The sequence below is a fragment of the Mercenaria mercenaria genome, chromosome 8 (assembly GCF_021730395.1).
Source record: "Mercenaria mercenaria strain notata chromosome 8, MADL_Memer_1, whole genome shotgun sequence".
NCBI lineage: Eukaryota > Metazoa > Mollusca > Bivalvia > Venerida > Veneridae > Mercenaria > Mercenaria mercenaria.
Genome location: NC_069368.1, coordinates 60,332,255 through 60,349,038, shown reverse-complemented (window position 1 = coordinate 60,349,038; position 16,784 = coordinate 60,332,255). Strand labels below are relative to the sequence as shown.

Below are 16,784 nucleotides of genomic sequence, written 5' to 3'. Positions count from 1 at the left end.
TCTTGCTTTAGTTCATGTTGTACCTTATTTGTGTTTATTATAATTACATGTATATACCTTGACAGTCAATCTAACAAGTAACTGTGTTCTATTTGCCTTGAATGTGAAGTATACTCAAACACAAAAGGAAGTGTGCACATTTTAATCTTGAATATTCTCAGTTCTAAAAGAGGTATCCATCTGCAATTTGCAACATACTTTGCTCGAAGCATGTACTACTGATCTTCCTTCAATTCATGATAAAAACTGGATGGAGTCAAGATAACTAGTGATAGTGGACTTTTGCATGCTCTGAACGTGCTGCCCATAAGAAATGCACATTTCTACTGTACAAAAACATGTTTTGTCAGTTTTCTTACACCTTTGGCAAAAGGAAAAACACATTAGATTTCAAATCTGTGCTGTAATAAAACGACATGACGAAGTGAAACTCAGCGAATTGAAGCATCAACAATGCTTCAACGAGATGATAACGTTATTAACATCAGCAGAATGTTAAGGTGCCAAAGTAATGTCATAATTCTATTGCACCAGCAATTTCAGCAAACTGGTTGAGTTGCTGTACACCATAGATCCAGCAGACCTCGGCTGACAACTGCTACTCAAGAATGGAATAAAATTCCTCATGACATCATTCTCCTGTTAAGTTAAAGCATAAACGTTGCCATATCAATACCGGAACAGGCAGCTTTTTTATTATCTGACAAGAAAGAGATTTACAACTTCCGTTTTTGACCCCTTATGGCTTTGAACACCCAAGAATCCCCATAAATGTTAAAATTTTGAAAATAATCGAAACACATCAAATTGGCCATAAACTGCACTAAATTTTGGTACCAAACATGACATATTTTTAGACACAATAATCAATTTCGGACAACATAATTTACTTCAGTCGACGAAAACCTGAGTGCACACTTTCTTTTGCGTTTGAGTATACGTTTATGCTAAGCCTGCTTATCTACTGACATGTCTAATGATAGAGCTTATATGATTGTGTTTATATGTTTAATTCTTCAACTTAAAATACTTTTTAACCATAAAATATAATTCTGTAGAGCGCAGTTGGGTATTCCCAGATACCTTACGTCTTCACAGACATATATTTTGGAAAAATAAAGAATTTTATGCTGTCATGTATTTGAAAAATCAAGGGAACTTCTTGCCAGTTGATTGTAGTTTCCGATATGCTATATAAAAGGAATACAAGAGTAGACCAGAGACCATGCAACAGGTAAACTGCGGGTAAAGTCGTATAGTGCGGGTAATCTCTGATACTAAAAATATTTTTAAAGATAATGCAACAAGTGTCTTTAAGAAACAGTGTAAGTATTCCATTTCATAGCTAACAGAAACATGATTTATGACAATAAAGTTTTTAACAAGTGTCAGTGTTTCACTGCATAACACAAATAATTATCCATCTGTAACTTTGTAAAAGTTTAACTTTAAAGCCTGTTGATCACAGAATGTCTTTAAAAGTAGCGGCACCCGGGTTCTTAAACAAGGAGCTGCATTCAATAAACGCTTGATGCCCCCAGTGGCATCCTTGTCGATACAAAGCAACCTAAGTCCAAAACAAGGTCAAGTTCAAGGTCAAGGTCAAACTGGGGTCAGGTGATGTCTGAAGATGAGGAATGGTCACAGGTTACATTTGCATTAGTATCAAGTCATTCTAGTTAGGGGTATTGATGCTAGACGAAACGGTCCCATTTGGTTAACCTCGTACGGACGGACGAGCAGACAGGACAATCACTATATGCCTCCCGCATCAGTAGATGCCGGGGGGATAATAATCTAAGGAGAGTTTCTTCCAGTAAATCGTCGTAATTTTTCGAAGTATTCGTACCCTTGTGCTCTAGTCACCAAGTAGTCAGTACAAGTAAGGTTGAAATATGCAGACACGGTAATTGGTTAAAACTATCCGAGTTTAAACTATATTCCAGCTTACCCTACAGTGATCTAATTCTTATATGAATAATACTACTGAATTCAAAGTGTCTAGGGGTACGGATCCGTACCTCTAGAATCTGATTTTGGAAGTACAGATCCGTACCTCTAGACAAGCCTGTTTGGGGTTTTCTAGGGGTACGGACCTCCTATTTAGGACTATGTGTATCTTAAATTTTGTTGAAAAAGAAATAACAAATAAGACTTAACCAGTGTTCACTTAAAAACTTGGATCTAAATGGTTTACAGATACCAGCGTTCACCAGATTGTTTACCTTCTCTTTCAAAACCTAAATAACCAGGGAACTCACAATGAATACACTGTTCCTAGCCGATTATGTCCATTCTACAGATAGAGAAGCAACTTTGGACAGTAAAAATGTGCCCACATCTGATGTTCCTAAATATGATCAGATTTGGTTTTATTTAGTTGTTTCATCCCTTTGGAGTACACAAAATAAAGCTTTTAGTTAACTATCGACAATTTTTTGTTATTTCATTGATTTTGCAAAGATAGCTGTAAATCAGCAACAGATATGTTACACTGTGAATTTTCATTCAAAAAGTATTTTAATATAACAATATTTGTGTCTGTTATTTACCTGTTCAGACTAAAAGCTCTTTATAGTTTAATAAGAATGAAGTTATTTATATATTATGATTGATAAAATAAATCAAATTGTACGGAAAAAAATAACATAATTTACAAAAATATCAGTTGTCTTAAAACGCATTTCATATTGGATTATGAAATAAGATCTATATCATCATGTAGATTAACGTACTTGAATTGATGAGGGAAACATACTATATGAACAATATTACTGTTGGTTTTTAGATATATCCGCAAATACAGTCTTTATGGTGAAAATTGTCTACCCATTTTGTATAAACATCTGTCGCATTTTTAAATTGATTAATTGGCGTTACATTTGCTTTATATTTCATACATTTTGATATGATTCTATTTGAAAATAAAGAAATATAACACAATATGTTTATGTTTTGTAAAGAAAAACTTTAATTTTATCATTTAACATAAAAAATAGATACTGTAACGTATCTGTTTTATTCAATATTTATGAAGTCTTATTAACTTCAGATATCAATAACAGAACCGTCATCAACTTTTTTCTAAAACTTTAAGTTAAGGTGATGATTATTCAAACAATTCAAACATTTATACACTTTTATAGCACAGTCGTATAACGTATCTGTTGTTTGTAACGTATCTGTTTTTAATATGTTCTCTCAAGTGAAAAATATGAAATCTGGACTAAAAGTTAAACACTTTAACTCGGATACAAAGTTAAACACGTGTTCTACTACACTGTCCAATAACATTTCTAGTTAAATGCAATATAAATGTATGCTGAATGAAATACTTTGTAACATATCTGTTAAAAACAAACTGAAAAACGGTGGCAGTTGAACATCATCTTATTTTATTTTCTACAATATGTTTATTTCGTTTATAAATAAATACTTTTTTGATAACCATATCATTCAACATTCAAGCTGTCAGTAGTCGTCACAGAACATGCATTACGCACCTGAGTAATTGAAGTGAATAGAAGTTGTAACGTATCTGTTGTCCAAATTGCCGACACACAAGGTAAGCGGTCAATATACAAATGATTGACATATATTGGAAAAGGCGATGTTTTGTTCAAGATGTATATCATTAACTAATCATTTCAGCATAACAGTTTCGTAATTGTCCCGATATTTAAATTTCAGTATCAAATCAGGATGTTGTGGGTGAAAAGTGTGTAAGGAATGATGCGGGAGAACTATCTCTGAATGATGAGGACAAGATGAAGGCCTGGGTCGAACACTATGCTAGACTTCTGAATGTTGAGTTCAAGTAGCCGAGAGACCTACTTCCTAAGGTTGATCCAGTGGAGGGTCCACCCCCACCTGTCACCATGGATATTATCCGCAAGGCTCTCAGCAAGATGAAGTGTGGCAAAGCTACAGGCCCCTCGGGCATCATAGCTGAGATGTTGAAGGCTGCAGGTGAGGAGGGCATAGATATGTTAAGAAAGCTGGAGGAAGTTGTCTTTAGTAGTGGTGTGATCCCCAAGGATTGGCAAGAGAGCTACATCCTGAACCTCTACAAGGGTAAAGGTGATGCCCTCGACCGAGGTAATTATCGAGGCCTCAAGCTCACCGACCAGGTTATGAAGTTACTGGAGCGTATGTTGGACAGTTTCATCCGTGGTATGGTGGACATTGACTCTATGCAGTTTGGCTTTGTGCCAGGCCGAGGTACAACAGATGCTATCTTAATCCTACGCCAGCTACAGGAGAAGTACATAGCTGCAAACAAGCCACTTTATATCGCGTTTGTCGACTTGGAGAAGGCCTTCGATCGTATACCAAGGAAAGTCCTTTGGTGGGCGCTGAGGAGTCTGGGTATTGAGGAATGGGCTGTTCGTGTCATTCAAGGTATGTACTCGGATGTAAGAAGCCGGGTACGAGTCAACGGGCAGTACAGCGAGGAGTTCGGAGTCGAGGTTGGAGTTCATCAGGGATCTGTCCTCAGTCCCCTACTTTTCATCCTCGTACTGGAGGCTCTGTCACGCGAGTTCTGCACAGGTGTGCCTTGGGAGCTCCTGTATGCAGACGACCTAGCTGTGACCGCCGATTCACTGGAGGAATGTGTCACTAAGCTGAAGGCGTGGAAGAATGGTATGGAAGACAAGGGCCTGAGAGTGAACATGAAGAAGACCAAGTTTATGATCTCTGGCTCTGGTCTGGATCTTCTGCGAGACTCCGGTGCTTTTCCTTGCGCGGTCTGTCGGATTGGTGTTGGGGTAAACTCCATCGAATGTTCCAAGTGCAGACATTGGGTTCACAAGAAGTGCAGTGGCATCATAGGAAGACTGAGCGCCAATCCATCATACATATGTCGTAGATGCTGTGGCCAGGCAAGGCCAATTGATGGTAGACCAGTCACTCAAGTAGATGTGGATGGTACTCTGCTTGACGTGGAAGCCAGTTTCTGCTACCTTGGCGACATGCTGTGTGCTGGTGGAGGCTGTGAACTTGCCATCATTTCCAGATGTTGTACTGCCTGGGCAAAGTTCAAGAAACTCCTGCCAATTTGGACTTCCAAGCATGTATTCCTCAAGACTCGTGGAGAAGTGTTCAATGCCTGTGTCCGTTCTGCCCTACTGCATGGTAGTGAAAAGTGGGCGCCTTCTGCTCCAGATTTACAGCGGCTCTGTCGAAATGACAGGTCAATGATCCAATGGATCTGTGGCATCAAACCCAATGACGACGTACCCATAGCAGCACTGTACGCAAAGCTGGGGTTACAGGAGGTGACAGAGGCTATTCGCACCAGACGCCTGAGGTGGTATGGCCATGTCATTCGTGCATCCTCATGCATCAACTCAATCTTGAGTATGTCCATATCAAACTCCAAAGGACGTGGGAGACCTAGAAAGACCTGGCTGGAATGCGTCAAGGGGGACTTGAAGGCTTACAACCTTGACAGCTTTGACCCACATGACAGAGAAGCATGGAGACTGGGTGTTAATCTAGCCACCTGCTGCCTACCCTAGTTACTGGGACACCTGCAGCAGCTGACAAATAAACACCGGATATGATGATGATGATATCATGCAATTTAATTTAACCCTAGATCGCCGATAACTTTCAAGCGTCAGAATTGGCTAAATCATTTAGTATTATGTAAACTAACAAGACTAATATTCAATCCTACTTAGTTACTTACCAGTTGCTATTTGATTTGAATTTGGTAAATAATCTTTGTGTAACATAGCTGCTTGTTGATTGTGATGGTAGTTATCTTTTCAGGGATACTGGGCGATTTTCCAAACCCAGAGTTCGTGGTTTTGGGGAAAGGTCTTTTGCTTCAAAGGGAGTTCAGTTGTGGAACAACCTCCCTCAGTCTATTAGAGATATCCCTGTCCAAAGTAGATTCAAGGCTGCTGTCAAGAAGCATTTGTTGTCCTTTTAGATATATTTTCAACTGATAGGAACATTTTTATTCTAATTACTTTTCATTTTTACTAAGTACAGTGCTGGTTTATTTAATTTAATAATTATTTATTAAATTTTTATCAATAGATAAGTATTTAAAAATTTTATTTAATTTATTATTTTTCTATTTATTTTTATTAAGTACAGTGCTGGTTTATTTAATCTATTAATTATTTATTAAATTTTTATCAATAGATAAGTATATAAAACATTTTTATTTAATTTTATTACTGTTCTATGTACTTTTATCAATGCTCAAGGAGTAGGTAAGAATCTCACTCTTATCAATAATATTTTTTTTATTTTTTATTATGTGTAAGTTTGTGCAATAACTCTGATTCTCTTTCAAGTATAATCATGCATAATGCTCAAATTTTATCAGTATTACATATATTAGAATTAATAATTTAAGCTCTCTGTGATAATTACATTCCTCTATGCAGATAATTTATTATAACATGCACTCTGTGTTAAGTACATTCCTCTATGTAGAATGATATATTTATTATAATTAATACATGATTTTCCCATGGTACTGCCACCAATAACAAGGACCACAATGGAAATAATTGAAAATCACTTTTCACTTTTTTGTGTTATCCTTGGTATTGGTGTGCATGTCATGGTCTTTAACATGTGTATAATAATATGCTATTACTTTTGCTGATATTTATGCATTTTATTATTGCCATGCTATGTCACTTGTTACCTAAATAAACTTACTTACTTACTTTCTTGTTTGATTCGGGTACTGTTCGGATATAACGTTATTTTAAGTAGCCTAAGGATTGAACGTTATTTTTTTATCCTCACCCTCAGCGGTAGTCAATGGCGTGTCTGTAACAAAGGGGAATAACTCAGACTATCAGAACCGATTCTCCTATAAAATCATTGAATTAATTAAGTCAGACGTTTAATGTTGCATACATCAAAGGTGACCGACATATTATGCATTCCAATTTATATAATTTCTCAAATTTAGATGGTAAAAAAGCAAGAAAAAGTTTCCAACTGTGACTGTTAGGTTAAAAAAGTCACGGGCGCTTCTGGCGTATCCCTAGTCACTTCCATCAAAGAAGTATAAAACACAGGTGCCCGTCTAGTCTTTTTTGATCTCCAATTGTGACCTTGATCTTTGAGCCAGGGGACTGGGATTTCTGCATGACACGTCGTCTCATCATGGGGAACATTTGTGTAAAGTGATATTAAAATCCCTTCATGAATGACAGAGTTATGGACCGGACACGAAACGGACCCTGTTCATGCCATGTTAACACTTGACTGCCAAGTGTGACCTTGACCTATGAGCTAGGGGTCTGAAAGTTGAGCATGACACATCGTCTTATTATGAGGTACATTTGTGCCAAGTAATATTAAAATCCTTACATGGATGGCAGAGTTATGGACCGGACAGGAAAAAAGCCCTGTTGACTTTTGACTTCCAATTGTGACCTTGACCTTTAAGCTAGGGGTCCGGGTCTTGCGATGGCACGTCGCCTCATCATGAGGAACATTTGTGCCAAATTATATTAAAATCCCTTCATGGATGACAGAATTATGGACCGGACACGAAATTGCGGACGGACGGAAGGATGGAATGACAGAATGACGGAAGGACGGAATGACGGACGGAAACTGAGCGCATTCCTATAGTCCCCGAAACTGGTTTTCAACCAGTAGAGGACTAATAAAAACATCCGTGTGCTTGCAATAGGGGCTGCATTTTAAGTAGGATATTGATGAAATTTGATCAGAATGTACATAAAAACAGCAAATGTTATTAATGTATTCAATGTGCTATCATTATGTTCTTTCAGGAATCTTCAATTGGAGCGCTCCTTTCCTGCTGATCTTTATTTATAACAGAAGAATTATATATTTTTAATGCACTAGAATTCTGCAAAGAATTGTACGGTACCCAATCTTCAAATTAAAAAATTGCATTTATTTATACTTAAAACAGATCTTAATTTTTTCCTGAATACTGAATCAGACTTTATGTTGTGGGTAATGTAGGTGTTCAGCTGTACCGGGTAAGTGCCATTGGTGAAGACATATTTTTTGCTCAATTCTTTGGATTCCACATATTTTGTTGTTAATTGTCTTAACAATTTCTTAGTAAAAGTCAAAGTAAGCATTCATTTGAATAACAATGCTTAAGATTATAATTCATACAGAAATTTAACTTTCATTTTCAAAAAATTACCAATGTAGAAGTGGATCTCTTCCTGGGATAATACCTCCTTGCTGACCAGGGTGTTCTCTTGTTTTATTTGTGTTATTATCATACATTTTCAAATTTATTTGTTAGTAATTCTACTGATATACTGTTAATGACATTATTAAATAAAAACTCACTTAAAGTTCTAGTAGAGTAATCAAAGCACATGCTTTCTTAATTCTATACCTGAATGTATACCATTTCTTTGAAGTAGTTTGTATAGAAATATTTGAATCAAGAATTTGAAACTGATTTCATGTTTTGCTGATGCATGTATTTAGTTTTCAATTGAATAACAAACTTCTCTTTGTTTTTCTAGTATCAACATAATATTGAGCTTCAGAACTGAATTCAGTGAGACTATATTTTACTGTACTTTATAATAATAATAATAATAATAATAATAATAGCTTTATTTTCTGAAGGTGACATACTAAGTGTACAAATACAGATATTTTACAACTTATTTCCAGTATGGCCTTCAACTGATATACATTCACACATACACACAATCATACAGTCAATTTATAATTTAACATTTATACAAAAATACAATTTCAGAATTACTTAAATTTTCTCGACAAACACGTCTCAAATTAAAGAAGTCTTAAATAAACGTAATGTAACAATAACTATGTTTTAAAATAATTACCATGCGTCACAATGATTATACATGACAATTAAGATACATACAAAAAAGAAAGTCTGTCCCATAAGATAATAAATAGTTCCAGATTTGAATAATAAGATAGTATGAATATTATTATTATTGGAATAGAATATAGTAACATCAATTCAACAAAATTCTTGTAATTACAAGTAATTAATTGCTAAAAACTATTGTAACAAGAGAAAATTCTTTAAATTATGCTTGAAAGTAGTTATATTATTATTATGAAGTTTAATGTAAGAAGGAAGTGAATTCCATATGTGTGCAGCTTTGTAGCTAAATGTTTGTTTCAGGTAGTTCGTTTTAGGTTTAACACTAATACTTTAATACTAGAATTATTTGATATACCGGTAACCATTATAAAGAGGTTTCCCAAATTGCTATCACCTAATGCTCCAATTGTCTGTGTGATTTTTTCCACCCAATTTTAAAATACTGAAGAAACATTTAGTGTTTGAACTGTTTGTCAGCTGTCACACTTATTATGTAACCATCTGCTACTGTCTCTGGTTTCTTTTATCTTCATAAAACTTGATCAGAATTTTTTTTACCATAAAGTCTTGAATTATTTCGAATCTGGGTCACGTGGGGCCCAAAACTATGTCACTATGTCAAATCAAAGGAAAAGCTTGTATACACGGCCACCTTTTTGCTCCAATCTGCCCGAAGCTTTCAGAATGTTTGTTATTATGGAATCTTGGACAAGCACAAATATGGGACGTGGGTTAAAAAACTTGGTCACTAGGTCAAATCAAAGAAAATACTTGTTAACACTCAAGATGCCATCTTAATGAGAATTGGTTATAATTTTTGTCTCCATGAAATCCCTTTTGTCATAAGCCTACATGTTTACACTGTTATGATGTGTTTCTCAGTTGAGCGACCTAGGGCCATCTTTACCCTCTTATTTTTAATTGATACCTATATTTTATCTATAATTTTCAATTAAACCTTATTCTAGAAACCCAAGGGTACAATGTAGTAAAGAGTTGACATCTCTGAAATAATGCTCGTTTGGAATATGTTTATTCTAACATTTCAAGTTGGTAAGATGCACACAGGAAAATGATAAAAAGACACAACTTATTTGATTTTAAGTTTCAGTTATTGCAGTTAACTCAATGAATTCCAACATTTTCTGAAATATCGAAAGTAGAATTTTCTGTCAAATCTCTAGCGTTATGGCATTGTCCTAGCCATTTGAATATATCGTCGTAGGTCCGTCTATTCTGATCCATGTTGTTTATTTTTTCACAAAGATTGCATAAAGCATCCTTGTAAAGAAATTCTCGTTCATATACTGTAAACTTGTCTTTAACTTTTAAAAAGCTGACGTATTTCTCTTCATTTTCTCCAAGATCCTTCATGTACTGAGCAAGTGCTGCAATAGAGGAAAAGTTTGCTGTATCTATGAAGGAACCGCTTGGAAGATAATCCTGATACTTAGTGTTTCCTCTAAGAACTGTAATAACATCATATTTGTAGTAACGGAATACCTTTTCAGTCATGTAATTCTCACAGAGAGAATTTTCGAAACCAAGATAAAACTTGTATTGTTCACTTATAACACTTTCAATATTTTCAGGAGCCTCTTGTCCACATCGGCCGAATACATCCACATCAATGTAGCGTTTTAAAATCGTTACATAGTCATTTCTTCTGCTTGGAGCATTGCAATTGCTTACCAACCATGCGGCGGTCTTTGTTTTCTTTCTGAAAATGGTAGAGTAATTTCTGTGTTGCAGATGCTGTTTTTTCACTAGAACCCCATACGGATGAAATATATCCGCATTTGGGTGATACGACCAAGACCAGTTAAACATATTATGCCACTCTGCACTTCTGTAAATAGAGTTAAGGTGTAAAGGAGATTCTAACGTGAAAAACACCCAAGCTTGATTTGGTTTTCTAAAGTTCACAGGCGGTTTGTTGTTAATTCCTCTATGCGGCAAATTAAAAACTACTGCCTGACTCACATTTAAAAGTGAGAGGTCAAAAGAATGCTCACAGTTCGTGTAGTGTCGACACTGATTCGTACCTGCAAAATAGGTCCATCTTTTAAACCAGTCCGGGGCATCCCAAAAGAGAATTAAGAGGTTAGTCCGAGACATGTCAATATGAAACACTGGATTTATGTGTGGTGACAACATGTTAGATTGTTTTTTCTCTGAGCTGGATTTTGACACGACATCCTTTGAAAACGTTCTTCTATGGCTTGTTTCTATGTCAATTTTACCGGTAGTTAAAACGAGTTGCGTGTTGAGGAAGTAGACCATCAATACCACCGCCACCACCGAACACACAGATAATGAAAAACACACACAGACGTTTGCACGTTTCAGTGCTAGTAACATATCCTGGAAAAAAAAAGAAAAGAAAAGAAGCTTACGTGTAGTTGACGCTGACCAACCAGTCCATAAAATTAACTAATCATAATTATTTTTATTTATAAAGAAATTTTTTCTGAGAATGAATAATAAAATAAACCTGTTGTAAAGTTTCTTCAAGGTCCTTTTCCCGTTTTTATCAGTGAAATGACGCTGGTTTCGTGTGAAACACATCAAGAAAACAGCACAATTGTTTTGAAACATAAAGAGCTACAATCGATAAAACCTCATGTCCTGTATTTATTTAATGAAATAAATTTCCCCAACAGGAATGTTATCTTGATACACATAACACACTATATCATTTTTTTTATTATTATTTTTTTTTTTTTTGCAAAACAGATAAACAAATCATTTCCTAAAACATGATTATTTCCAAATTGAAGTACATCTTCTCCTTAATAGTGTTCAATCTAAAACAATTTACAGTCAATTTAAAACTTTCAATTTTCCTAAACTGCTTATAAACTGCAAAACGCTAATAAAACATAAAAGCGACAACAAACAGCTGTTTACTGCAAAGTTCGTCACATAAAGAAAATAATTTCCAATATAACTTACATTTAAAATGAGGTAATAAAAACAAGAAGTATCTTTAAACAAGAGGGCCATGATGGCCCTATATCGCTCACCTGAGTTTAATTGCTTGCTTGAAAAAAAATCTTTGCTAAAGCTTCAAAAACAAAAACAAAAAAACTAGGCGAGATGGTCATGGTAAAGAATATTCAAGATAATTACTGAAATATGTTAAAAATTATACAGGTGGTCCAAATCTCTTTGCTGTAGCTTCAAAAACAAGAAAGTAGGTCAGTAGGTCGAGTTACGAATATTAAAGATGAATATTGAAATCTGTATCAAAAGATATACACATGGTCCAAATTTCCATGCTGTATCTTCAAAAGCAAGAAACTAGGTCAGTAGGTCACGATAAAGACTATTCAAAAGTATTGAAATCTGTATGAAAAATTATACAGGCGGTCCAAATAACTTCAAAAACGAAAAGTAGGTCAAGGTCACAGTCAAGTGACCCCTAATTACATGGGTTCAATAGGTAATTATAATTAAACAGTCTAGGAAATGTGATCAGATAATTTTTGAAGTATTTTTCCTAGATAACTCATATACAAGTGTACCCCGGGGCGGGGCCTCTTTTCACCCCAGGGGCATAATTTGAACAATCTTGTTAGAGAACCACTAAACAATGCTACATACCACATATCAAAGGCCTAGGTCTGGAACTTTCAGACAAGAAGATTTTTATTTTTTTCCTATCATTATGATAAGTCTATGTAAAACTTGGGACCCCCAGGGCAGGGCCTCTTTTCACCCGCGGGACATAATTTGAACAATTTTGGTAGTGGACCACTAGGCAATGCAACACAGTACCAAATATCAAAAGCCTAGGCTTTGCAATTTCATTCAAGAAAAATTCTAATGTTTTTTTTTCCTATATAACTCTATGTAAAGCTTAGGACCCCGGGTTGGGGTCTCTCTTCACCCCAGGGGCATAATTTGTATAATCTTCATAGAAGACTATTAGATGATGTCACATGCCAAATATCGAGGCTCTACGCCTTGCGGTTTTGGACAAGAAGATTTTTAAGGTTTTTCCTTTCGGTTGCCATGGCAACCAGAGTTCTGTGTGGAATTTAAGTCTTTCAACAGTTTTTGAAGTTGATCATCCAAGGAACATCCAGGCCAAGTTTCATCAACTTCTACCAGTTGGTTTCAGAGATGTTGTTTGAAGTAAAGTGTGGACGGACGACGGACGGACGGACAGGAGCAGGACGGACGCCGGACGGAAGGAAGGCACTTTTTGAAAATACCCACCACCCATAATTATTTATTTTCCTCCAACCCCCACCACCTATAATAATTAATTTTTCTCTGACCCCACCATCTATAAAAAATATTTCCCAACATCAACCTGAATTCGTTTTATACCTCGAAATTTCCCAATCAGATCCCCAAATCCAGCATTGTGCAGCCATTTCGCCATCTCTTCTGTGCTCCAGTTTTTCCACATGGTGGCACATGCTCGCTTGATCACTCTGTGCATGTGCACGTCAAGGAGGTAATGTCTGTACAGTTGTTGACGGTCGGCGAGGTCAAAATTTGCGGTTCGTTAGCGACTTGTACTCTGTCCGGAATTAATTAAGAGAGATGATCAAACACCCACCCCCTACAATTTTTTATTTTTATACAACTTACCCACCACCTAAGATATAGATTATTTTTGTGAAGCCCACTACCCATAATTATTCATTTCTGATGGACCCCACCACCCATAATTACGATTTTTGTATGGACCCCACCACCCATCAATAAAAAATTCGGGTGCCGTGCGACCCCCTCCCCCCACCCCCCCCCCCCCATACAGTTAATTCTGGAATAGCCCTTAAAAACTTTAACCAAAATAAACTAAGTTAAAAGGGGCCTTAAACTCTGTCAAAATTCAATGGGGCGAGTGCAGTAGCTCTACTTTTTCTTCGAAAAGTCGACCTAAAAGGAGAGAAAGAGAAATGGGGACGGGGAGGGGAGGGGGTGCGAAATGACCATATTTGAAATAGTAAAGGGATACGAAATGACCAAAATGGGAATGAGTTGATTGGGGGACGAGCTGACTAGGGGACCAGTTGACTGTACATCACTCCGATCCAGAGTGGCAGAGTTGAACTCAGGTTATGACGTTTTACAAGCTATTTCCACAGGAGACTTGCAACGGATTGTACTGTCTAACAATACAGCTCAGAGCACATGCACACCCCTTAAAAAATATTATCTATTCCATTTGGAAACCTGTGGAATTTTTTATCCACTAATCAAAATGTACAGTTTTAATCAGCTGTTAAATGACCTTTCACCCCGGTCTGTGGCCGGAAAAAAAATCAAATTTTTTTGCAGACGATTACGAAATTCTGTTAGGGTCATTGTTTTTGAATGTGTTGATCTGAAACGCGATACTTGATAGTACGATGACGAAAACGCGAAATCACGAAACTACAATAACGAATACGCAACAACACGATGATGATAACACGAAAATATATAAAATATAGCGAAAACGCGATAATACGATGGTGATAATGCGATATACTATCGCGTTTTCACCATCTTATCGTTGCGTTTTCACCATTGAACTATCGTAATATCGCGTTTCCGTTATTGAAGTATCGTGATTTCGCAATTTCATTATTATACTATCTTGTTATCACCATGGAACTGTTGAGTTATCATCATCCTACGTACTTTCGCGTTATCATCATGCATCGTACTGTCGTTTTATCGCGTTTTCGTTATCGAAGTATCGCAATTTCACTATCGTACTATCGTGTTATCACGTCGTACTGTCACGTTATCATCATCGTACTGTCGCGTTATCATCATCGTACTGTCGTGTTATCATCATCGTACTGTCACGTTATCATTATCGTACTGTCACGTTATCATCATCGTACTGTCGCGTTATCATCATCGTACTGTCACGTTATCATCATCGTATTGTCACGTTATCACCATCGTACTGTCGCGTTATCATCATCGTACTGTCGTGTTATCATCATCGTACTGTCACGTTATCATCATCGTATTGTCACGTTATCACCATCGTACTGTCGCGTTATCATCATCGTACTGTCGTGTTATCATCATCGTACTGTCAGTAATTGTTATTTTTATAAATAAAGCAATATTGTTTACTGCATCATGTGCATTAAGTCGCGCCGTACAATTTCTTATCTGAAAAGAATGTAAAGGACACTTGAAGTTCATGTAAAGAATCAAAGCCATAAATTGGATAAATATATGACTTTGAGATATATATTCTACATTTTTCCATAAATTGAGCAAAACAATAAAGATAACCAACTTCCTCAAGAAAAATATTCAAACTACATTTTTGTCATAATCTAAACATAACGTTTTCTATAAATCCAGTCCAGCTTACTGAAAAATATGACGTTTGTTTGGTTTCACTTACCTATTGTACCTAAATAAATTTGATAAAATCTGAATAGTGGTTGTTTTTCACATAGTTATCAATATATCCTGCTGCCACTGACAAAATTTGTAAAACTGAACAAACATGGATATCCTCTTACCTATACAGAAGTGCAGAACTATTTTTATCTTCCTTAAGAGTACGGGATAAAATGACTATATCCTCTTTTTATCTTACATTTATTTACCACTGATAATGTGCTAACGTCAAAACAGAAGTATCAATCTACGATATCTTATCTTTTTTTTCTGATACAGACTTATATGAATATACTTCTAATTAAATCCCACAATAATTGCAGACAAAATAACGTAACGTTACTTGAAATTGCAAATTTCAAAGATAAACGAAAAGTATGTACTTCAACTCCTTAAAAGTAAACAATTAAAAAAAATGCAATTTGCACTCACCTGGTTTGTACAAACGTTTCTTAAACTGCATAAACTGTCAACTTCAAGAGCGAGTGTATAGATTAGATTATTATGTAATTTGTTCTGTTTGAGATAGCTATAACGTGTTTATCTATACGACAAAATTAGAATATTTGAAGTATTTTCAATCTTGACTAATACTTTTTTCTTATACTCATTTCATGTAAAATTGCACGTTACAAATTGTTATTTTTTCAAACTTACATGAAGTTGCATTTTTGAAAATTATTACAGCATAACTTCGCCATGTTTTTGTCCTCTTAATCCATGTAATACTGTAACTCCATTATGTAATGTGTTTTGAGTGCGTCACTTTTCAATATTCTCTCAGCTTAATTAAACGCATTTATGTCACTGTATTCACTATATGGTTTGTATAGAAAGATACATGAAGGCCTGACTGCACTCGTGGTCTAGCTGACTTTCTTTCGGTAATCATTCAAAACGGTAATGATCAAAATTAAATCGATACGATCGATTATATTATTTTCCCCTGCATATATATGGATATTTTCAAAAAAGATTCATGATTTTTTTTTATCGTTAGTCGAATAACAGTTTAACGCGGACAGGTCTTTTAGCTGTTCCATTGAGATTTTGAAAAGTTTATTAACCTGACAGTCATTTTGTTTAATTTCTGATTATCATAGAAAGCAACCCATTATTCTTGTGGCGAATATAGGTATGTTATTTTCGTGCATTTAGATTGGTTAATCTAAATTGGGACTTCTTGCAAAGTATCAAGGAAGTCCAAGAGCCTAAATGCATAGTTACAACATTAAATTCTTATTCAAATTTCGAAAACGTAGTAAAATTCTTTATGAAACTGACTTTAACGAATTACTGTTGGGCAAAAACAAACTGAACAATACGCTACTATTTCAAAACCACATCCTATAAACTTCCTGAAACATAATCCATTCTGAATGCCGATCACGTTTCAACGTCTGTTTTAAACAAAGATAAGTGTTATCAAATATCCACCATTACAAGACGTTTCAAAGTCTTCTTATATTGAACAAAAGCAGATTCAAATTTTACCACTGTCTTGAATGAGTTACCCACTTATGACGGAAAAAACTGAAAGGCTACTGTTTTAACAGAAACATAA

The 16,784-nt window shown here is 35.6% G+C and overlaps 2 protein-coding genes across 7 annotated transcripts; one reads left to right on the top strand and one right to left on the bottom strand.

The window, feature by feature from the left end:
• The first annotated feature begins 3,878 nt into the window (after positions 1–3,878).
• Positions 3,879–5,522, top strand: LOC128558896 (uncharacterized). Its single transcript, XM_053549171.1, has one exon. It carries the CDS (start codon positions 3,879–3,881, stop codon positions 5,520–5,522), a length of 1,644 nt encoding a protein of 547 aa, XP_053405146.1.
• A 3,058-nt stretch (positions 5,523–8,580) lies between these two features.
• Positions 8,581–16,784, bottom strand: LOC123566266 (4-galactosyl-N-acetylglucosaminide 3-alpha-L-fucosyltransferase 9-like). 6 transcript variants are annotated; one of them, XM_045360207.2, is made up of 2 exons: positions 15,878–16,784; positions 8,581–11,212 (listed from the first exon to the last, which is right to left on the bottom strand). In XM_045360207.2, the coding sequence occupies exons 1-2, from the start codon at positions 15,887–15,889 to the stop codon at positions 9,974–9,976; spliced, it is 1,251 nt and encodes a 416-aa protein (XP_045216142.2). In that variant the 5' UTR covers positions 15,890–16,784; the 3' UTR covers positions 8,581–9,973. The 6 variants fall into 6 exon arrangements, with proteins under 6 accessions (XP_045216142.2, XP_045216144.2, XP_045216146.2 ...); XM_045360209.2 differs by having other exon boundaries at positions 15,653–16,783; XM_045360211.2 differs by lacking the exon at positions 15,878–16,784 and adding an exon at positions 15,343–15,610.